The sequence below is a fragment of the Channa argus genome, chromosome 17, assembly GCF_033026475.1.
Source record: "Channa argus isolate prfri chromosome 17, Channa argus male v1.0, whole genome shotgun sequence".
Classification (NCBI taxonomy): domain Eukaryota; kingdom Metazoa; phylum Chordata; class Actinopteri; order Anabantiformes; family Channidae; genus Channa; species Channa argus.
This window is the reverse complement of record NC_090213.1, coordinates 18778413-18802171: the sequence shown is the minus strand read 5'-3', so window position 1 is coordinate 18802171 and position 23759 is coordinate 18778413. Positions and strand designations below refer to the sequence as shown.

The following is a 23759-nucleotide window of genomic DNA, read 5'->3' as shown; positions in this document are numbered from 1 at the left end:
AATATCTCCACTCATTGTAACTCCTATTGGCATCCTGTGTCTGAGTGTGTGTGGGAGCATGTGTAATCACACAGTCTGTTCCAATTGCTAAATATACTTTAAATAGTAATAGTATTAGAAATCATCTCATAACAACAACTTGGATCCGCATAAACTTGTGTTTTTAAAGTAATTATAAGCAACCTTTACACTTTCCAGACCATATGACATATGAATACAACATTATTTTAGTTTTTCCAGGGGCCCCAACCATTAAGCATGCGAGGATGCATTTTGCATCCAAAATCCACAGATATCCTTATTTTACACCAACTGCACAACAGAACTGGTGCTTACATTGCAGAATAGTATGATAAATGAAACAGATGTGCATTTTGCTCGCTGAGGCTTGTTTGAGCCGGCTGCATAAACACTGGACCAATCAGACTGATGTGGGCAGGATTGCTGAGGATGAGTTATAATTTTGGTAGTGGCAGGTGCAAATGCAGCGGCTTCTTTTGCAGTATGACTTTTTTTTGAGCTGTAAAAGTGTTCTATGTTCAATAATAATTGTATTGTTATTATCAATTTCTGAATAATTAATTAATTTAAAAAACCAACAAAAAAAATGTACGATGAGTTAAGCATTTCACAGTTTCATAGTGTTTTCTATCAGAGTAAAATGGTGCTTGGCTAATAGGAACCAGCCTTTGGATGGTAAAGTGTCAGTGATGTGTAACAGGAAACCTTGAAATCTTGAATCGGCCATTAAGGATCAAATCAAATCTTGGCAACTGCTGTCACCACTTCCAGCCTCTAAATACTCACTGTTACAAGCTATTTGTGTTCAGATCATCATGTGGCTTTTTTCAGTTTGCCTCATTATGCAAAAAATGCTGTCATTTTACACACCACCATCCTGTGTTGTTTGGCTACACTCTCCCCTACCAATGCTTTACAGTCACTGATCTCTTTCAGATTACAACGTCTACACAAGATGTCGTCCACCTGAGTGTTTCTACCTCCGCTCATATATGTCACCCTATGTTCCTGCCTCTTCTGGAAGAAAGTGTTCACTACAGCCATTTCCATTCTCTTTGTAAAGTCTACCACCATCTGTCCTTCTGCGTTCCTGTCCTGAACACCAAACCTGCCCATCACAGTCTCATCACCTCTGTTTCCTTCACCTACATGTCCATTGAAATCTGCACCAATCACCACTCTCTCACCTCTGTGGATGCTCTGCATCACTTCATCTAAGTCACCCCAGAATTTCTCCTTCTTTTCTAACTCACATCCTACCTGTGGTTCATAACCACTCACAACATTGAACATCACCCCTTCAATTTCCAGCTTCAGACTCATCAACCTGTCTGATACTCTTTTCACCTCTAGAACATTCCTCACCAACTCCTCTTTCAGGATAACTCCTGCTCCATTTCTCTTCCTATCTGACCCATGGTAGAACAACTTGAACCCTGCTCCTAAGCTTCTAGCCTTGCTACCTTTCCACCTGGTCTCCTGGACACACAGTATGTCCACCTTCCTTCTCTGCATCATGTCGATCAACTCTCTATCTTTTCCTGTCATAGTCCCAACATTCAAAGTCCCTACTGTCAGTCCTACATTCTTAGTTTTCCTCTTCTCTCTCTGCCTACAAACACACCTTCCTCCTCTTCTTCTTCGTCTTCGACCAACACCAGTCCAATTTCCACCGGTACCCTGTAGGTCAACAGCATTTTTAATTTGGCATGTGTTTTACGTCGGATGCCCTTCCTGACACAACCCTCTTTATTTATGCAGACTTGGGACTGGCACAAGAAGACACTGGCTTGTGCTCCCCCTTGTCACATTACACAAACATGCTGTATCTCCTAAGTAATTGAAGCAGACTGCAGTTAGGTTGATGTAAGCTGTAGGACAGAACTTCAACTACACTGTGATATTTGAACTTTCAACGTACTCTGGATTTTAAATGTACCAATGTTTTAGTCAATATATAATAATTATGGAGGTTGTGTGCAGGATGTGGCAACACTAGCTGTGAAACTGACAGAATGTCCTCCATCACGCTCTTCTGGAAAACTGGAGAGACTACACGCGACTACTGAGGATGAAACGAAGAATTGCGTCTTTGTTTTTCCTTTCCTTTCAGCGCTACAGGGTATTTTGCTACTGAGTTGTCGGGGAATCACGGATGTCCAGTAACTACATATTCATGTGAGCATCATAGCAAACTCATGGATCCTCCATTAGATCATCAGTTGTGCGTGAAATAATTGCAGTATCAAACAACCTCGACAGCAGCTTTGACTCACCACAAAAACAGGGTAATTATCCTGTCATTGCCATATTCTCTTCTATGTTCTCAACATTAACGTCTAGGGGTGTTGCCATGGTTTCTGTTCATGCTGTGGATAAGCAGAAGTTTACAAAGAATGCATTTCCCTCAGCAATGATTAGACCCCAGTCTGCCCCCAGTGGAAAAAACTTTTAATCCTCCAGACAAACAATAAGTACACAAGGAAGAACTGTATGTGAACTATAACGCTAAACCTAAGGCTTCTGAAAGTGAGTTTGAACTGTGTTTGGAGTACACAATTTAAAAAAAGAATGATGCAACTGTGAAGTGTTGACTCCACTTTATTAATCCCACGTGAAAAGTCTATTGTATTACTACAGAATGGACAGTTACCAAGTCTTACTGGGACCAATAATTGGGTCTGAGCCATCACACATATGTGTTCCTGTGTCTTTCTCTAATGTGTCTGTTACACCACTAGACTGACCAATGCCCTCATTGGTATATATCTTTTCTTGGAATTTTATTCATATGCTCTCAGTCCTTCTTCCTTCTGCCTTATCTCAGTAGCTGCCACCATAAAATCGATTTACTGTTATTGCCACATCAATCCACCGTGCCCATAGGCTGGTAGTCCAAACATAACCTTACTCTCAGTCCTGATAACGCAAAAGATAAAGCCTCATTTCTGGGGTATTGAATTAAACTGCTTATGTCTCCTTGCCTAATGACCACTTATGGCACATTCATAAATTGAGTATTGTCGTTGTATCAGATTAAACCTGTTCAGCGTGTATTCCACCTCTCATATAATGACAGTTGGGGTGTTTGCCGGCAACCCCCACAATCCTTAACAGGAAAAGCAGTAAAAGCTAATGGATATTTGGATGTATTGGAAGAATAACAATCACATACAAAGTCGTTTAGTTTCTGTAGGCTCACAACTACTCATCCTGATCTGCTGTTGATGGTCTGCTGATTGCTAGTGCTGACAACTGCAACATGGTGTGTCTCTGCCGGCTCTTTACTACTAGATATTATCCAGGATTTGTAGGGTTCACAAGGCAGAACCCTTACTGTGTCGCCTCGTTTCAGTGCACCCTAAAATTCTTTCCCGACCTCTGTTTTGGAAGTGTTGCTTTTGCATGAGTTATTATCCAATTCAGACATCTGAGCTGGGATTGAGGGAAGACCGGGACTTGGTGTGTTGCACCAGTAGTATAGATACAGATACAGTTCACATCACTGATATTTCAAATATAAAGATGCACATGGCAGAGATGGTTAGGTAAAGTGGAAAAAAATAATTTTAAACACAATCTCTGTTAAACATGTCCTGTTGTGTAGTGTCAGATAACACAGTTCAGACAGATTACACACTACAATAAGTATTGCTGTAAGAATGATCCTAAAATCTGGGTTTGAAGTGAAGTGAAATTTTAAAGACCTATTTATAATAAACTAGAATTGGTGCGAGAGAAAGTTAATAAACAAAACAAAGACAAAAACCATTACGTACTACCAAGGATAAGAACTAACAGGAGCAGATGAACTTTTATTTAAAGAACAATTCAATGCTGGAGTTGAATTCAGTAATAGGTTGACAATATACTTACAGGTATAGTCTGTGCATGGGAGTGGAGAGACTATATAGCTGTAGGAGCCTAAATGCAGTTTATGTTTGGTTGATTACAGCAATTTAAGTTAATAGATAAAGTCTTAAAATAAGTGAAAGAAATATTTGCCATATTCAGCAAGTTTGTTTAATTTTTCTGATGGGAATTGTGTTTGGTTGATTTCAAAATGCTTTATATCTGAAAGAAACTATGATTGTTATTTTTGAGTAAATAAGTACTTTTATTCTGATAGAATAGAGGGAGGGGAAGTCAGGTGACAGGTTACGAAAACAGGGTTTTTGGGGAAATTAGAGGACAGTGGAGCCATACAGTTTTTTGACCTCTCTCTCTCTCTCTCTCTCTCTCTCTCTCTTTCTTTACGTCTCTCTCTTTTTTTGTTTTTGAGTGTTTCGTGCCAATGATGTTCTGTTGAAATTTCTGCATGTTGAAGACTGTTATTTACACATTATACGTGTGTCTAAGTAAACATGTCAATTTCATCGAGTGGTCCTGTGGATTTGTGGATGTGGACTGAGTGACACGAGAGCGTCAAGCTAAGGCTTCAATTTGGAAACTTACAATAGCGTTGAAAGGTTTTGGATAAGGGAAACTAAAATAGGTGAGTAATGGATGTTTGATGTGTGTGCGCTTATACCTATATACACTCACCGGCCAGTCGAGGTTCACCCGTTCGATCTAACGCAGTCCAATAGAACAGGTTAACATTACTCAGTTTTTAAGTCGAAACTGTCATTAAGGTAATAATTTTGTTATTGAGGTCATAGCTGGTAATGAAGTCGTAACGCAGTGCATTACATTCGATGGTGATTCTAATATTGTGGCCTCCGCATTAATTTTAAATATGATCAAAACTTTAAAACCACCTCTTCTTATAATGCACTCCAGTATGACTCCACTATCCACTTTAACCTTAAGAACCTTAAAAATAGTAGAATTATTATCTTTTGACAGTTTCAACTTAAAAACTGTGAAATGATATCACTGTAAGAGTATTCATGGTAGAGCTGCTGTATTAGATTGCATTAAATTGAACAGGTGTACCTAATAAAGTGGCTGGTGAGTGTATATGTCTATATTATGAATATTACTTGTTATTTTGCTGTAAAATGTTTTATGATTTTAATTAGAATGTTGGGAGATTAGAAATAAACAAATCAACAATTCTATTCTTCGACTGTGGCACAGGAAGATAGAGCGGTTGTCCACCAATCTCACAGTTGTTGGTTCAATTCCCGGCTCCTCCAGTCACATGTCGAAGTGTCCTCGAGCAAGACACTGAACCCCAACTTAGTTGCTCCCGGTGAGTGTTGGCCAGCTGCATAGCAGCTCCCCCATCGGTGTGTGAGTGAGATTGTGAATGGGTAAATAAGAAGCAGTGTAAAGCGCTTTGAGTGCCAATAGGTAGAAAAGCGCTGTATAAGTGCAGAACATTTACCATTTACAACATGACCAACTGTGACATGTGCAGTCGGCCACTTCAGTATCGTACTTACATAACATTAGCTGGATTCTCTATTAAGCTTCATCATTTTCATCAAAAGATTCTCAGTATTGTCTAGTGGCTCATAGTGTGACCTTATTTAGCACTTTGTCTGACCTGATTATCACAAATTCCACTTGGTCAAAGCCTCTTTGTTTCTCGTTTACCTCTTTGCATGAGCGCTGCTGCTATAGGTTGTCTCAGAAGATGATCTGCCTCCACTGAAGTTAAAATGGTACCTTAAGGCAGCAACATGATTTGATACAGTATTACAGTAATTTTGTTAAACTACTTCCCAGCTCAGATTGTACAGTACTTCCATTATCAAATGTACCCTGTGCAGTGTTCAAACACTAGTGGTATCATTAGCCACAATGTGCAAAGAAGGAGACTGATAGCTAGCAAGCGAGGATGGATGCAAACAGGAGGAAAACAAATTTAATGCATTTGTTAGGTCTCAATGATACTGCACAAACAACGCTTTTTATTAAGAAAAAAAAGAATTGTAAACATAGCTTAGTGTTACCTAAGTATTCACAAAGTACATTTAACATGACTCATATGCCCTGCTGACATTGTCCACAATGCTTTCATATATACATTTGCTGTGAAACAATTTTATTTCAGTGTAGAACATATTGTACTACTCCTGTTTCAAATGACAGCATTGCTGACTGGCACATTTTCATCTGCACTTAGTATCGTGGAGCATATCAATCAGTTCCTCCTCTAGGGGTGTCGAAGCAGAGTTTTAGCTTTTTAGTCCTGTTTTGATTCATTTACTGCAACTCCAGACTTATAGTGCACAGTTCATAGTTTGTACATAACTTGACATAAGATAATCTGTGTATGGGCAGAATATTTTAGTAAAATGTCAGACTACATGTTGGAGAGGCAGTAAATGCAACTGGTGCATTAGCACAGTGTTAGGTGCAGCTGTATGTGACATTTGTATAAATGTCATGACATTTGACATAAGAAGGCATCATCACATCGCCACACATGTTTTGGAGAGTAGGTGTATAGATAAGCATAGAGACTCTAGCCTACAGGCACTTTACTAAACACTCATGCAGGCTAGTAGTGGCTTTATTGTCCTGGTGTGTGGGCCTGCAAAAGGTCAAAGTCAAAATGCTTAAAAAAGGTTTTAACCTTGGTACTGTAACATACATAAAACATAAAAGATCCTGCTTTAACCTTTGTCATAAAGCCATTACTGCTGCTCCTCTGCACAGTAAAACCTGCACTACAGTCGACAGGCATTTCTTTGCTGTAAAAGGGGTCTACAGGAGAGATAAAGATAATCTAAAAAACATTTAATTGTTTTTGATTTGAAAAAAAAAACCCACTGGAACAAAGCTTGGGAGGCCTGGGAAAGCAACATATTTGAATCAAAACATCTGTACTTGTTTTCCAGGTTTACAGTTCAATGGAGCATCTCTTAGTAATATGAACTCTTCGATTTTTTTTTTTTTTTGTGATGGATAATGGAAATATTCATTTGGAGAGTCCTGACTGGGAACATGTTGTAATAGTAAGTTAGGGTTTTTTAATTATCTTATATTTGACAGTAATTATTTTCCTAATTTACTAATAGTTTCCCGATATATTTAATGTTGAACACTTTGGAGTAGCAGTGCTGGGAGGAGACAGAGGGAAACAAAAGCTGTGGGCCAAAAAAGAAGATGCCCTAATGAAGAAGGCAAAAAAAAAAGCAGAAGGAGGAAATTATTCTTGTGATTGTTGAAAGCTTCAATGTTAACATACTTTGCTACATCTAAAGATTCACTTTGGAAGAAGTTCAATTATGACACATTTATTGGTCTTAAGTAAAATAAACTATACTATCTATCTTGTCAGGACTTAAAAAGAACAAAAGGATAAAGAAACAACCTCAACATCTTGGAAAAAAACAAACAAACAAACAAAAAAAAAAACCCCAAAACAAAGTAACACTGTGGAGAAGGATGTTATTATAACTCAATTTGCATTTTTGTACTTCCAGTTCTCTTGTCCCTGCAAGGGTTTGAGAGTGATGAGGACCCAAAATGCCAGACACAAGCTGCTCAGTATATGAATGTAAATGTACAAGTGCAAACAAGTAAATGTATGTTGAGGACTCGCAGGGGGTCCACCAGCTCGTTTGGTGGCTCTCTTGCTCAGTTACGTTTCCGGGAAACAGCTAGCAGAGGCCAGGAGGAGTGTGTGTGACAGAGGCGAGGGCAGATAGTGGTCTAGGTGGACCATACAGAGACAGATGAGCAGGCGGGTGGATAAGAGTAAGTAAGGTGGCACCAGAACAAGATGGGTGCTCCCTGTGTCAACGTCTTCCACGTAATATGGAAGAACAACAGGGGGTGAACACAGAGCAGCCAGTACTAGCAGATGGGGGTAACAAAGATAGGCATAAGCAGAGGAGTATCAGGGAGTGAAGTACTTCCTCAGTCGCAAGCACTGTCCCACTGAATTATTAGGAAACCAAAATATACTGTAATAATTCCAGTTGAGCTCCTTAACAGAGAAGGGGTAGTTCGGGTTGAAAATTCCAATAATTCAGATCACTGAGTCCAAATTCAAACACAGGGTCCAAACTGTTCAGAAATCTAAAGTCACATAGTCAGAAAGCAGGTAGAGACAGGTTTTCAAAAAAGGCCAAAAGCGGAACTCAAAATGCAAAATATCCGTAATAGTCAAGTATTTAGAGGATCAGATAATCAGACGAAAGTCAGGATCGCTACTTCACTTCCTCCTTCGAGACTTTTCATTTGCAGCCACTTCCTGTTCCCGGTCCATTCACATTCACTGTGCTTGGCTAATCAGTTTGCATTCTCACCACGACTTCCCAGCCTTCATTGAATTCATCATTACGCTACGTTTATTGACCTGACTCTGCCGGCCGCTCTGGTTTTGTGTGTAACCGCTAATTATTGACTCTCTCTGTTGCCGACCACACGAATGACTAAGAATTATGAGTACCTGTTATCTCCAATGAGGAATCTAAATTATCACGAGCCCTTGTGGCCATATCATTGTAAGGAAATGATCACGTCATGTCCATGCTTTGATCGTGCCATGAACACATTCCATACCAAGCCATGTGATTATCTGAATACTACTTTATATGGAGCTCGGTTACCTGTATTAGGGTCTTCACCAACTAAATATCCACTGTAAGGATTTTCCTGTGTGCCATTGTTGACCAAGACATTATCACAGAAGGATTCTCATGTAAACCAAGTTTGTCAGGAAAGAGAATTATGGAATCCAGATCTGAGAGACTAGTGCAATAGTGTCACATAAGGGATTTTGGAGTTTTTGACATTGGTTACTAAAAGGGATTCTTTTCACTGTCAGGGATTGGAGATTCACCATGGCGACGATCCACACACTCATTACCAGGCCCACCTTTGTGTTACGGATCCAGACACCTACATCTTCACCAGCAAACACTCTCCCCACCTACCTTTTCTTCAAGTTACTCATCCTTGCTGCATGTAAAGATTTACCTACACTGTCAGGACCATACTCCGCTCTTCCCCATAAGACCTTTGCCTCTTCTCCAGAATCAACTCATCTCCCCACTCAAGTCTTGTTTCATGTTCAGACTCCATATCCTACAAGTCATTGCCAAGATATTTATCTCTGTGTCCTTTTATAGACAGGAGTCAGAGGACTTCCTACATCTCCTTCGCTGCTTTGCCAATTATATGTTATAATATTGATTTAGCGGTTGTGTCAAGCCCTGAAACCAGTCCTTTACAGCAAAAACTGACAGTACCAGGGCCATAGGCAGCAGATGAGCAGGCACATAGGGTCACAAATAATCATGAATGACTGGAGAGGCTCTGTGGCTAAGCCGGCAATCTTGCAAATATTTGTATCAAACGTGGGAGCTAATGATCAGGACTGATGAGGTATAGTACCGCGGCAGAGCTCAATCAGGTAAGTGAGGACAGGCGTGTGTAACTGGCAGTGAGAGATCTGGAGTCAAAAGAAAGGCTTGGTACCGGGATTGTGACATTTAACTTACAGCATTTTTTAAGAGTGTTTATCAAAGTAAAATGGTGCAAACATAGCAGTTTGGCTTGGGGTCAGGCACAAAGACATCAGGGTGATGTCTTTAAAATAAATTTAAAAAAATTCTGAAAATAACATCACATGATCACTGCATCAACTGATGGGTGAAAATTACAGCAAGAGGAGCTGTTTCACAGTCCTCTCCTTTGTTGCCCATCCACTCACCCCGAGGTCGTCCTCACAGTCATTTGTGGGCCTTAATAATAGGTGACAGTCTCATGTTCACTACAGCTACTGTATGTAGCCAGACTCTAGGCACAAATGGCCTATAAAGTTTTATTTATTTTAAAATTTGGTTAGATTTATGTTCAGTAACACATTACATCTTGATCGTAGCCTTCACAAATGTCAGGGCTTCACTTCGAACCCCCAGCAGATGGAGGGAAAGGACTTAATGTCTAAAGCTGTTTCAGAGATAATGGGCACGGACAAACAGCTCCCTGAAGTTACACTCGATAGTAGGGGACTAACAGGTTTTCTCAGCAGTGTGTGTGTGTGTGTGTGTGTGTGTGTGTGTGTGTGTCAGAGTGTGTGGGAGCTCGTGTGAGCTCTGCCAGCCTTGTGGTTAATGCAACAGTCTTGAAGGTCAGCACAGCGTCAAGGAGAGGAACATATCTTTGATAATTAGGCCTCCCACAGAGAGCCTGACTTCGGTGTCCAACTGAGACACTGTACATTTCACACATTTGAATGCCCACACATCTGAGGACTACATCCACTCTTCAAGTCTAATTCGAACTTTAGTCGGAACCCAGGCTGCCACTATCTGTAAGGCATATTTTGTGTGTGTGTGTCTGTGTGTGTGTATATTATATAATAAATACACACACACAGAAAAAAAAAGCTCTGCAGTAAACATGTGAGAAGATTACAGGTGGATTGGGGAAGGCTTACTATGTACCATGCATTGAAATAAATATAATGATTCTGTGGTGTGGGTACCTGAACTGAGCCAAAGGGGAACCAAGGAATCAAGTCCATGCTTTAATGCATGTGTGCACAGAGACAAAGGTCTTCAGATGTGTCTTTTGTGATTTGGCAATATATGAATAAACTGAATTGAAACACTTTTTGGCTGAGCAGGAGAAAGTCAAGAGGAAAACACCATGGCCAATTCAAAGACAGGTAAAGGTGAGACTCCCCTGAGGGACTGTGGCGGCTGCTCTGCGCTCCTCCGTTCAGCGCTGGCTTTTACTGAGTGGCCTCGGAGCTTCATTGACCTTCACTAAGCCTGAGCGCGGACTGTAAGGCTGAAACCGTACTCAGCCAGTAAGGCTGAGCCTGGGAGCCCGAGCTGAGGGCACTGAAAACCTTCCAATACAGGCAAATCGCTTTACGTACACACAAATCTTGCAGACGGCAGAAGAGTAGAAAAATTCCACCTGTAAAAAGACAAAAAAATTGTGAGGCTTTCCAGCACTTTTACTTAAAACCTAAGTCTTTTCTGAGATTATTAGACATTTACAGGTAGTTTTTTTGAATGAATACATTTGTACAATTTTTTACATACACACAAATATTATTTACAGTTACAGATTTTTGTACAGACCCACAAATCTGAGTACAGATACACAAACAGACTGAAATACAAATCTGAGTACAGACACACAAGTCTGAGTCCGCACACAAATCGCTGTACACGTACAAATAATTTTGATACTACTCTACTTTCATACTGGGGCAATACATTCTCATTCCACAGCATCAGATATTGACCCATTTACATCCTTGGACTCTCCAGAAGCATCAACTTATGACGCCACAGGAATGACTTTATATACACACTACTAAAAAACTACATCAGGTTTAGGGCAAAACAACTCCAGGTTAACATTATGCTAAGAAACAACAATTATTTATTTAATGAAGTTAGAAGAAAAATTACATAAAAACACAACGCTACAAACAGTGACAATGGCGCACACGTACGTCCTTACTATTGTGACCACGTGTGCCATGTGAAACAGTCATCAATAATGTGAAACACATCTCGTGCTCTAGTCGAACTCCAATCTCCCGTGGAAAAGTTCTGTGTCTTGTTATACCATCCACAATCTTTTTCTCTTATTTTATGTCATCGATTTAGGCGTCAAATACTGAAGTGCCAGGGTTTGTAACTGACTACGCTGAGAGCTCAGCCTGTCAATCTCCAACACAAATGGGTACTTTAAGCGTCAGCATGTAAAGCCAATGGGACTGGACAGAGCTTTTTGACGCTTTGCGAATGAGAACGGTCTCAAGACTCTGAACAGTGTTAAGGGATGATTTATGGATGGATGGATGCATAATATTTGCCAAACAAAAGTAAACTAAATTTTTCAACATATTCATTATAAAAAATTACAATCAATCTAAATCGTTTACTTTAATGATTTGATTTTAAAGATTTTTTTCTTCTAATTGATTATATTTTGTTTGAATGCAATGAAGGTGCTAAAACACAAGTCTTTTGTGAGTTTTTTTTTTTTACCCAATCAGGATGGAAGAAAAATAGTTACAGTAGGACAAGTGGGTGTATTTGGTTAAGATACAATATGTTTAAAATTAGGGAAGTAAAATGTGTTCCAGTTAAGAAGAACATTAAGTGTTACTGACACTAAGTTCAGTCTGCAGTGTAAAAGTCACACTGAATGTTGACACTGTAGATTTGTCCAACATGAAGTGGAAATTCCCATAGAAACGTGACTTCAAACACAAGGCTTTGCTATAGTTGCTATAGTAGCATTCAGCAAATCCAGTGTTATATGAAAAATCATTAAATGAACAATGTCACGTTTAAAATTCACAGCCACAACAATGTAACACTGCAAAAGCAAAGATGTTTTTTGCACTTTGGACCAGCCAAATGCCAATTTTCACAAAGACAGTGACACTGAGGAGACTTCACTTTTTCACTCTGGGCTAGTGTGTAGTAAACAAAGGAAAACAGGCAGAGAACAGTATCAGCTTATACTTTTAATAGATGTCGGAAATCATCGGAAAACAAATCATTCATCTTTATTAAGGCACAATTTTTGTTGCGCAAAAAAATGTCTTGCTTAAATTATAATTTTATAATATCTAAAATTAAACCGATTTAGTCCATGTAACTATGCTAATCCATAGTAATCTATTGTTTATTAGTTGATTATATTGTTTTAAGACTTTTTTGTAGTAAAACAAAATACAGTATCTCCCACTTAAATCTATGGAAGCACAGGTAACTTTTAAATTATATTCTACTACTATTTTTCACAACTGATCTGGAAGCTTAGAATAAACAATGCAAAAAATTAGATGGGGTTCCCCGACAGTGGCAACAACCGAATTTGGGGTGGCCATTGCCCCATGTTGGGTGGTGAACGAAAGACCTTTCACACTGCAGAGGAAAATAAAGTTGTATCCATAATGTTTTTGGACAGAATACGGGCAATGGCCACCTCCAAGAACCACACCTGTATAGCCTACTTCACTGATGAAAGATCGATGTTTGTAGTAATATTGTTGATATTATATTTAAGCAGCAAAACCAAAAGCTCCCTTTAAAGAAACACTCAACGAGAAAAAAAAACTCTGTAGAGGAAACAATACGCTGTAAATAAGCCACAGTTTATTCACTGTAGAAAACGATGGATCTCAGACTAAGAAGGTTACAGTGGGAGCATGGTGTATTTAATGATGTTACCCCAGTTGTGTGTGTGTTTGTGTGTCTGTAAAAAGAGAGGCTGTTTATGTGGCTTTTGATAGTCACAGCAAATTAATAAAGCCATTAATAAATCTGTAAGTCATTGTGTGACAGCAATAATTATCCATGTGAATCACAGTTAACTGTGTGTAGTTATGTGGATTAAATAAAGCTTTGATTCAAATTATTTGCATTGAGACATTTTAGTAATCCAGCTGCTCATGGGCACATTTCAGCCCTACTAGTGATGCTAAGGGAATCCTAGTCAGCGGTTAATCCAGTTCCAATACACACTTCAACACCTGTGCTATAAAACTGTGCTTTAATCCATCATATCATTCAGAGCTGAATAACTACTCACAGAGCCACCGAAACACTCTTTCCTGCTACATTAATACTGGAGAGAAAGCACTAAAGGAGGTTTAGCTAGAGACTGTAAAGGTGCTGTACACCTGCTTCAGAGAAAGGTGATGAGGTCATCAAGCTGAAATAAGACCAGCTGTGGTATTCTGTAAATGTAGGACAGTAGCTTCATTTGGTTTACAGTAGTAGAAAAAAAAAACCTGGAATAAAAATAGCCATGGTTTATTTTCCCCGTATGCTGCAGTATCCTCAAACATTTATTTTTTACCAAGACCCAGGGGCTGAGTTGGACCAGAGCCCACTGGAGCTGAGCTGCAGCTCCTGACATGGCAACCCTCACATTTAAGTCTGACACTGCCGTCGTTTACTATTAAATAGCAGGATCGATACATCTGCTTCCAAACTGAGACAGGGGCTGTGCTCAAATTGTGCATGTGGCACAGCAGCTGTAACTTCTTTAAATCTGCATAGGCGCAAATGTCTGTACTGTACTTGTACTGTAGTCAAGTACAAGTTTACTGCAGTATTTAGGTTTTTGTTACTTTGTTACTTAGAGGAAAACATTGTACTTTTTACTTTGCAACATTTATTTATTTGATAGGTTGCAGAAAGTAACATCAACTAATACACAATGTATTATTGTAGATGTCAGTGCATAAATTGATTAATATCAGCTCCTTTCTTGCCAGCAGTGTTTTAAATGCAAGCATACAATGATCAGTATGTATGAAATAAAAATGTACATCAATAACAAATATAATACTTTTATTTTTGTATACACACTGATCAACATCAACAATAAAACTGATTCATGAATGAGACTGTATTTTTTGTCGTATTTCTGAAGGCACAGTTACACCTGGTTCTGGTTGATACATTTCAGGTATTGTGATCACAGAAGGATATTTATGCCTGCTCCACTCTGCAGTATGAAGAATGGACTGTGAAAAGAAAAAAAGCCAAGTTTTTCTGATTCTGCTACATCAGTGAGGTTTCATCAAACATCACCATAATGGAATGAAGCAGATGTATAGTAGTAGTAATATTACTTAACAGTAAACTACTATATTTTTTCGGAAAAAGACTCAAATGCTGCCATTACAAAATGCAGGCTGCAAAACACTTCTGAATATGATTTTACTGTTGCTGGGGGGTTTCCACGGATATAAGCTTACAAGAGAAAACACCTGCCTGTGGCTGCCATGATGCCAATTTTCTTCGCCATTGATCCACCTGCCAAAAAGACTGGCAGGTGGATCAATGGGGAAATGATCCATCTCTCCTCATATTTTAATACCTAATCAATTCATTCTTCATGATGACTATTCTGGAGGACAGGAATTTATTATAAAGAGTTATATGAATGTATTACTGAACGTTTTTCTTTCTGATGATTGGTGATATTTAGCCCAATCACTAGAAATCTTTGAGCATTTAACGATCATCATTTATTTAAACATCTGCATCAAAATTGACAGGTGGAGGGTACTTGCTCTGGCTGTGATTGGAGGCAGAGACTCAGATCTGTGGGCTTATGTTAGACCCTCAGAAACACGACAGGTCACTTTGAGTGGCTGCCATCTAACGCATTCGAGGGATGATGGTCACTTCAAGGCTTATTTTAGGAAGTTTCTGGGACAGTTTTATAATCTGATGTTAATCAAACATTTCAATTCACCTGATTTTACAATGAAAACAACACTAACGGTTGCTTTTCTACCTTTGAGGTGAACTTTTTTCCTGATGTAGTACTTCAGTGTACCAATATTTAAAAAAACTGCCCTTTTCACAGACCTTTTCCGCATCTTTCTATGAACTTAAATCTATTAAAAAACAAACATAAAAAAACAAAATACTTTTCTGCTCTTTCTCGCTCTTGCATCTCATGAAATGTAAAGACTTTTCTGATAGGACTTTGCTTTGATGTTTTCTCCTTGACTTAGATTCTTGCTGCCTTGTACCTCACTTGTAAGCCGCTTTGCATCAAAGCGTCTGCTAAATGACTAAATGTAAATGTACCGCTGCAAAGATGGAGAAGCATGAATCCTTCACTCTCAGTGATAACAAAACAAATGTCCATCCCGAGGTCGCTAATACGCGTTTTGTCTAATCAGGCCTTGAACAGGTAATGCAGTGTTGGAGGTGCTGAAAGAGATGGTAGAAGTGAAAATATCAATATAGAAATACATGGAGTGAGAAAAGGGGGGAGGTATGGGTGTGGTCGGTTGTGTAACAAAGACAGTCAGCAACAAACATTAGGGTTCCAACATACCATCCATCATTCTGCTCAACAGAGGGTGATTCAGAAGCTGGTTCACTTATACAGCATTTACTTTAAAATATTATTGAGGTAACATGCTGCTACATTTCACTGTAGCTGCATGTTTCTGCATCCTTTTCTTCGATTCTCATCAGGTGACAGACACAAATGTTACTGAATATAAGAAAGTCGTTGTGAACAGTGGCTCAGGTGCCTAAATGCCATTTTTGGATATTTTGGGCACTGGAGGAAACTTGGACTGATGAGGAGCCATAGTGTTGGATTCCACACATGCTGCAGGTCAGTGAGTGAGACGTTTCCTTATGTCTGTCATTGATGATTCAGTTTCTATTTATTGACAAAACCTGGAAAACATATAGTTTTCATTTTGAATGGATACTTTTTTTATAAAGGTTTATTCTTATCTTTGTCATGAAAATTAGTTTTCAACAAATAACTTTAATTGGTAGTCAAATGGTCCATTAGCATTAGAAGATCACAGGAGAGACAGTGGACAGTCAGTTAACCTCTGAGCTGTTGGCTCAGCAGTACCTCTGCTGTTTAATGTAGACATACAGTAGGAGTTGGTGTCTGAAGTAGACCCAGGCGAAACTTCTCCTATCGCTGGGTGTAATGCATTTTGACAGGATGGCCATCTGAAGCACACAGGACTTTGGCAGACTGCCCGTCCAGCTCTGCAGGACAGTGCCACCACACATCATGGCCCACTGTGCTTACTGTAGATGCATCTGCCACCCCTACTCTTCTCTGAGCCTCTCTCTGTCCGAGGATTAAGGAGACACCGGGGGAGAACAGTGTGGTGAAAGCCGAAAAACAGAGGAGGACAGACGTTTTGGTGTTAGGGTGAGAAAAAAGAATCCTGCTCTCTGGTGAGTGTTCAGATGGCATTAACTTTAAATTTAGTTTGTTCCATCAATCGGACCCCCCCCTAAAAAAAGACAGACACTGGTACTGATACTGAGTGTAATGCAGTTATGCAATAGTATAAATGATTACTGTGGGGGGAAAAAAGATTACCACACACATATTTAAGAGCTCATTCCCTAATTTGTTTGTAATTCAAGATTCCATTTTTTATAAAAACTGCTTTGAAATATACTGTCCAAACAGCTGCACTACTACTGGGCAAACATGGCAGTTTGTTTGGTTTGGCAACACACATCCCCTCGTGTCTTTGTGGTTACAATAAAAACAGAAAGTTTTTTTTCTTGTGGGAAAGTCCTCAGCTTTGTAAACCCCACCACCAACCTCTTTTCCTTATAGGAGTTTTTAATTATTATTAAATTTCAAATATATAAGACAAAAAAAAAAAAAAAAGATAATACAAGCTGTTAGTCCAAGAGAGGACAAAAAAATAAATAAAACTCGAAACATAAAACCGACAAAGCAAAATCATTTATCAACACATTCAAAAAGAGTGAGAAGAAGCATTAACCTATTTAATCTCACCCCTACTAAGTAATTTACAATTTATTAAATCACCAACTAAAGGTTTACATATAAAAACCAATAGATCATTTATTAGATTAGATTTTAGATTAGAAAGTAGTCGCAAAACAATTATGTGATCACCTTCATAGGAATAATTTGTATGAAGACTTTCAGTCAGGATTTAGAGTTCATCATAGTACAAAAACAGCACTGGTAAAAGTCACCAACGATCTTCTCATGGCCTCAGATACTGGACTCATCTCTATACTTGTTCTGTTAGATCTTAGTGCTGCATTTGATACCATTGATCATAACATTTTATTACAGAGACTGGAACATGAAATTGGAATTACAGGAACTGCACTAGGTTGGTTTAAATCTTATCTATCTGATAGATTTCAATTTGTTCATGTTAATGATGAATCCTCCATGCACACAAAGGTTAGCTATGGAGTTCCACAAGGCTCTGTGTTAGGACCAATACTTTTTACTTTATATATGTCTCCTTTAGGCAACATTATTAGAAAACACTCCATAAATTTCCAATGTTATGCTGATGATACCCAGCTATATTTATCTATGGAACCAGATGAAAATAATCAGTTAATAAAGCTTCAAGCCTACAAGACATCAAGGCCTGGATGTCCCACAATTTTTTACTTTTAAACTCAGCCAAAACTGAAGTCATAGTATTTGGGCCCAAAAATCTCAGAGATATGATGTCCAACCATATTGTCACACTAGATGGCATAAGTCTGGCCTCCAGTACTACTGCAAGGAACCTTGGAGTTATTTTTGATCAGGATCTATCCTTTAACTCACATATAAAACAAATCTCTAGAACAGCCTTCTTCCACCTACAGAACATTGCCAAAATTAGGAGCATCCTGTCTCAAAGTGATGCCGAAAAACTGGTCCATGCATTTGTTACCTCTAGGTTGGACTACTGTAATTCCCTACTTTCAGGATGCCCCAGTAACTCCCTAAAGAGCCTGCAATTAATCCAAAATGCTGCAGCAAGAGTGCTGACTGGAACTACTAAGAGAGATCATATTTCACCTTCACTAGCTTCTCTCCATTGGCTTCCCATTAAATGTAGAATAGAATTTAAAACCCTGCTTCTTACATATAAAGCTCTGAATGGTCAGGCTCCATCATATTTAGAAGACCTCATAGCACCATATCATCCCAGTAGACCACTTCGCTCTCAGAATGCCTACTTGTGGTTCCCAGAATTTCCAAAAGTAGAATGGGAGGTAGAGCCTTTAGCTATCAAGCTCCTCTCTTGTGGAACCAGCTCCCAGTTCAGATTCGGGAAGCAGACACCCTCTCTACTTTTAAGTCTAGGCTTAAAACCTTCCTTTTTAATAAAGCATATAGTTAGTTTTAGTTATGCTGCCATAGGCTTAGACTGCTGGGGGACCCATCCCCCAATGCACTGAGCTCCTTTCCTCCTCTTGACCATCTCTCCTCTCCTCTCATCCAGCAATTGTCACCACTGTATGTCATTAACTCTGTGTGTTCTCTCCGTAGTTGTCTTTGTCCTCCTCTGTCCCCCTCTCTCTGTCCCTTTCTGCAGGTGTCCCCCGGCTTTGAAGCTGTGTGTCTTCCAGCGTGAAGCTACTGATCCTACCAATCTGCCAGATGTTTTGTTGTTGCTTTTGTTGCTCTGTTCTTTTCTCTCTCCCCTTTCCACTCACCCCAACCGGTCGAGGCAGATGGTCGTCCACCCTGAGCCTGGTTCTGCTGGAGGTTTCTTCCGTTAAAGGGAGTTTTTCCTCTCCACTGTTGCCTATGGCTTGCTCCAGGGGGAATTGTTGGGTTCTCTTTATATATCTTTATAATCTTGACTTTATTCTGTAAAGTGCCCTGAGATGACTTTGTTGTGAATTGGCGCTATATAAATAAAGTTGAATTGAATTGAATTGAATAGATTTGAACAATCATTTGAAGTGATTGAATTCCAGTGTGATTGATAACAGCACGACTAAAGCTAGTTAGTTAGCCCAAGGTTGAGGCTAATAAAGATTAAAACTACTATTACAAGTTAGCGTTAACTAAAGTTCACATAGCCACAGGCTGCACAAGTGGGTTTTAACAGTCGGTATTGCTGTGCTAATGTAAGCTTAGCTTTATGGTCTGGACCCAGAAATCTGGGCTGACACATTGCTCTGAACTGACTAGTTATGGATAGAAAGAAAGGAAAGTTCATAATAAGAGCTGAAAAAACAAGCCTGACCCTTCTTGGAATAGTTTAGTGGGACACTACTTCATTGCCCTTGAGACTAAATTTTCTTGCACCCCTTCCTCTAAAACCAATAAATGTTTAAGTACCCTGGCATAATTCATATGTTTTACACTAGCAAATATTACAATAGTCTCCGTATGATAATTAATTTAAGCTCCCTGCAAAAAACAGGGCATTGGACATTCAGAACACAACTCCCTTTATCAAATATTCTGTTTAAAGCTATATAGAACAGTGGCATTGGACATGTCATTAACAGTACGACATGTCTCCGGGGGAAATCTCCTGCAACTCGTTTTTTGTCCCGATGGGTGACAAAATAAAGGAAAAACCGGAATACTTGGGTGAAAAAAACTTCCGCACAGGCGCACTGCATGGTACAGTTGAACAAATAACATCCAATCATGCTCGTTTACAAAAATGCTGCCCGGAAGAAAAGATCTATGTGAGGTTTATTGTTGGGTCATGGATGGCGGTGACAAAGATGACTCAACTGGCCTCTCAACTGACTGTTGATTGTCTGAGGTTGCTGGCAGCATATCTCACCCGTATTAGCAATAATGAAAGTTCTCCAGTATCCAGCTAATTTGAGAGAGGAGTTGGTAACAACTTCTCATTCAGACATTAAGGCCTAAAAACTTCAAGAAATCTTGTAAAGTTAATCTCAGACCTCGGTGTCACATGAAAGAACATTTCTTGGCCTAGAATATCTACAGCTCCCTGTGTCCTATATCAGTCCATTCTGCAAAAGTTGACTCACAGCTGGAAAACTATGTGATTGAACTCAACATGAGTTACAGAGCCTATTTCTGCCGGGCCTTCAAACAGAGAAAGTACCCATATGCATCACAGAGCTGCAGTGAGATTAAAATTGGCTCCCTTGCTGTGATAAGTTGAGGAAACAGAATTTTACAGACAAACCTCGCGTTCCAGACGGCTGAGCACAGTGTGCCAGAGCCGCAGGACAAGAGCTCAGTGTCATTTCACAGCTTTAAGAGGAGAGCTGGATGATGGCGAGGATTTTTGGGAAGAGAACAGAAACCGAGGGAGGTGAGGGGATGAAGTACAGGAGGGGGGCTAATCCAAATACATCACTGCCAACCTGCACACACACACACGCTGAGGTGCCAAAAGGTCAGCAGTGCGTGGCTGCTTTAATTAGGACGAGAAATGTCAGTTATGTATAAGTCAGTGTCAGACCTGTACTTTTACCTACTATGAAAAGATAAATGTTGTGAACTTTTTGGAATTACCTGGATTTCAGGACAAGTTTGTCAAAGAATGTGCTTTATTCTTTAAATCCCATTCTATGATTGTCATAAATGCTATGACAATCATCAAATGTATTTATTTTTATCCTTTCGGCTTATCCCGTGAGTTCAGGGTCGCCACAGCGGATCATTGTCCGCATGATGATTCGGCACAGTCTGTACGCCGGAGGCCCTTCCAGACGCAACCCTCCCCAATTTCTACCGGGTTTGGACCAGCACTGCATGACAATAATAGAATAAACCAGAGAATTTCAGTTATTTCTGCTTTTAATTTTAAGCTTTTAATTTTGCCAGTATTCTACATATCCTAGTCTAAAGTAACAAAAAACTGGTCACAGGACTCACATAACGTGACTTGTGATCGACAGAAACTTAATTTCACACTTGAACTCTAGTCCTTCTGTTTGGTTGAGCCATTCATCCAAACCAATCCCCCGGCAAATATTTCTGTGTCTAAATATTGCATTGCATATTGCATATTGCGGGTTTTACGGTCCTCTGTGGTCTTCTGGGTCCTCCTTCACGTGTGGTATGTTTAACAGTAGCCAAAGCCATTCACCAGATTTGAATCCAAATGACCATGAATTTAATTTGCAGAAGGTAAAATGACCCCCAGATTAAACAGGAACTGAAGACTGAATAAGTGAAGACTAAAATGAGCATCTAATTATTTTAATGGGTTGCAAACTTCAGCAAGGCATTGACTGCAAAGGATTAGCAACCAAGTATAAAAACTGACTGGTCCATTTATGACTATGCCAAATATCCTCAGCATATGCCTACAATTAAAAGTTTATACAAATCAAAAATATTATAAAGCATGGGAATTACAATTTAAAAATCAACTTGACAGTGACACTTTCAACACACGTTCATGTTAAATTTATTGCGGCTATGAAAATTGTGTCACTTTTAAAACACACTGTGTTAACTGTAGAAATTTACCCCTGTTTTCTTCTTCCCATGTTCCCTTCAATCCAAGACACCTACACATTAGCTCTTATTAGAACCTGTTATATGAAAATGCATGACAGCACAAACATTCACCAATTTCTGATTTTAAAATACTTTATTTCATAAACAGTATCTGAATTCCACTCAGTCACATACACAGTAAGGATAGAAAATGAATCGTTGACATACGAGAAAACAATAAGTGTCGGGCATTCCTACCGCATCTGCCCGTTGAGTCTCAGCTTACATAGTGAGCTCATCCAGTGATGAAGGTGGAGGTCTTAGGAAGCGGCCTGGTGCTTAGAAAAACTGTGCTACACATGGAAGATGCAGGTTCGAGCTCCTGCACAGCAGAAGTATCTGGGAGCAAGACACTGGCTGCCTCACCAGCTACAGGGATGGTGTAACTGACCTCTAACCTGTTTATAGAATGGAGCAACTTTCTACCTGGGAACCTTAGTAGCATCTTAAAATGTTCAAATAGAGAATTTTTCCACATATTATTTGCATCATCTGCTACAGTTGCTTTGTTTTTTTTTTCAAATTAGGGAGAAAGACATATTTCTTCTAGGCACCTTCTCCATTGTCTGCTTTATTCACTGCTCATTCGGTCTCACTGTGATGTGGCTACAATGAAAAATAATACTTTCTATAAGATAAGAGCATGGAGGCAAGCCATCCATTCACAGACATTAATAAATCAGCTGAAATACTGAAAAGACAATATTTTGGTCCATGGTGTAAATACAACTAGAAAAGATTAGCATTGTTTCCCCATCTTCAAACAGGGCTGGACAGTTCTTTACTTGTTGGAAGACCTTCACCCGTGTGGCTAAAATACCTTATTTTATCTCTAACATACAGCCAAATATTGCAAATATTGTGCAGGGTCTGTTTGTGCAAAGAATGTGTGCTCCTCTACTACGAAAGCTTTGATGGGTTTTCAGTTTTTTTCTTACGTTTCTGAGAAGTTTCCCACAATAGAACAACACCGGGACAACACTAAGAAGGCGTTTCCTGTATAGAATACCTTTGCTGTAGATCAATTAGAAATGCGTCTTGATAAAGAATACATCAAAATACACGTGTCACAAAAGCCATTTACATAATGTTAGAAAGAAGAGTCCACCGGCTGTGGACTGTGTGTGCTGTCCGGAGGGGAAAATAAAGAGAGCTCTGTGCTCCAGTGCCGCCTCCAGAGCATGTTTCTCTTTGCTGTACAGTGTCATCCATCATCCACTCATCCATCAATCCCTGGTTTCTGAATCACCGATGAAGCTACAGTCGGTAAGACGTCGACAAGGAGGGACTGAGGGTCGTTGAGCGGTGGTGGGCTGGACGGTGCTTATCCATTGCTGCGCCTGAGACAAACTGTGCAAACGCGACTGTGCTCTTTGTCCTCTGGGCTACCAGGACTGTAACAGTGAGTACAGTAGCCCCCCAGAGGAGGCTTTAGGTGCGCTAATGTGATGTGCTGTGTGTGTGTGTGTGTGTGTGTGTGTGTGTGTGTGTGTTACAAACGTTGGCCAGGCAGTGATTAAATCAGGTCTTGCTATGACCAGTCAAAACTGTAAACAGCTGATTCAGTCTTCACTTTTTATATACAGGCAAGAATATACCAAGTCCCCTCTTCTTTGGAGGGTGAAGCAGAAGAGAAGCTTTGACTTTAATGTGTTTCTCATCTTCTTTGACTTCTAAATTACCTGTCTTTCAATTCTAGACTCACACAACAGCAGTTTGCAGACCCAGCCTTGCTATTTCTCTGCATTTGCTGACAAATCACTTGTTATGAGGTAACCAAGGAGTAGATCATACTGAAACACAAGAAGAAGAAGAAACAGGAAAAAAGGGTGTAAGTAGAGACAGAGGGTCACAAAGGAGAAATGACACTTTTTTGTTTTTCATCAGACATGTGTTGGTGATTTCATCTGAATACCTCTGTCTTCACTCCTTGCAGATTTAATGGACCCTCTGTTTGTTTGCAGTGAAGAGGACTTATTATCTTGGTTTTCTGACAGCAAATGTTTCTTTGATGCTTCTCTATCATCATATTCAGTTTTAGACTCTAGCTG

General features: G+C 39.5%; 1 protein-coding gene across 4 annotated transcripts in view; it reads right to left on the bottom strand.

Moving 5' to 3' along the window:
* Positions 1–21799: 21799 nt before the first annotated feature.
* The window catches only part of cnih3 (cornichon family AMPA receptor auxiliary protein 3), a 71971-nt gene continuing 70011 nt past the window's right edge, over positions 21800–23759 (bottom strand). For 2 of the 4 annotated variants that reach the window (XR_010911273.1, XM_067482697.1), the window contains one exon: positions 21800–23501. Coding sequence is in view for 1 of the 4 variants with exons in the window: in XM_067482696.1 (XP_067338797.1) it covers positions 23474–23501 (28 nt within the window). In the remaining 3 variants the exon portion in view is untranslated. The remainder of the gene's footprint in view (positions 23502–23759) is intronic. The other 2 variants (XM_067482696.1, XM_067482694.1) reach the window with 1 other exon arrangement.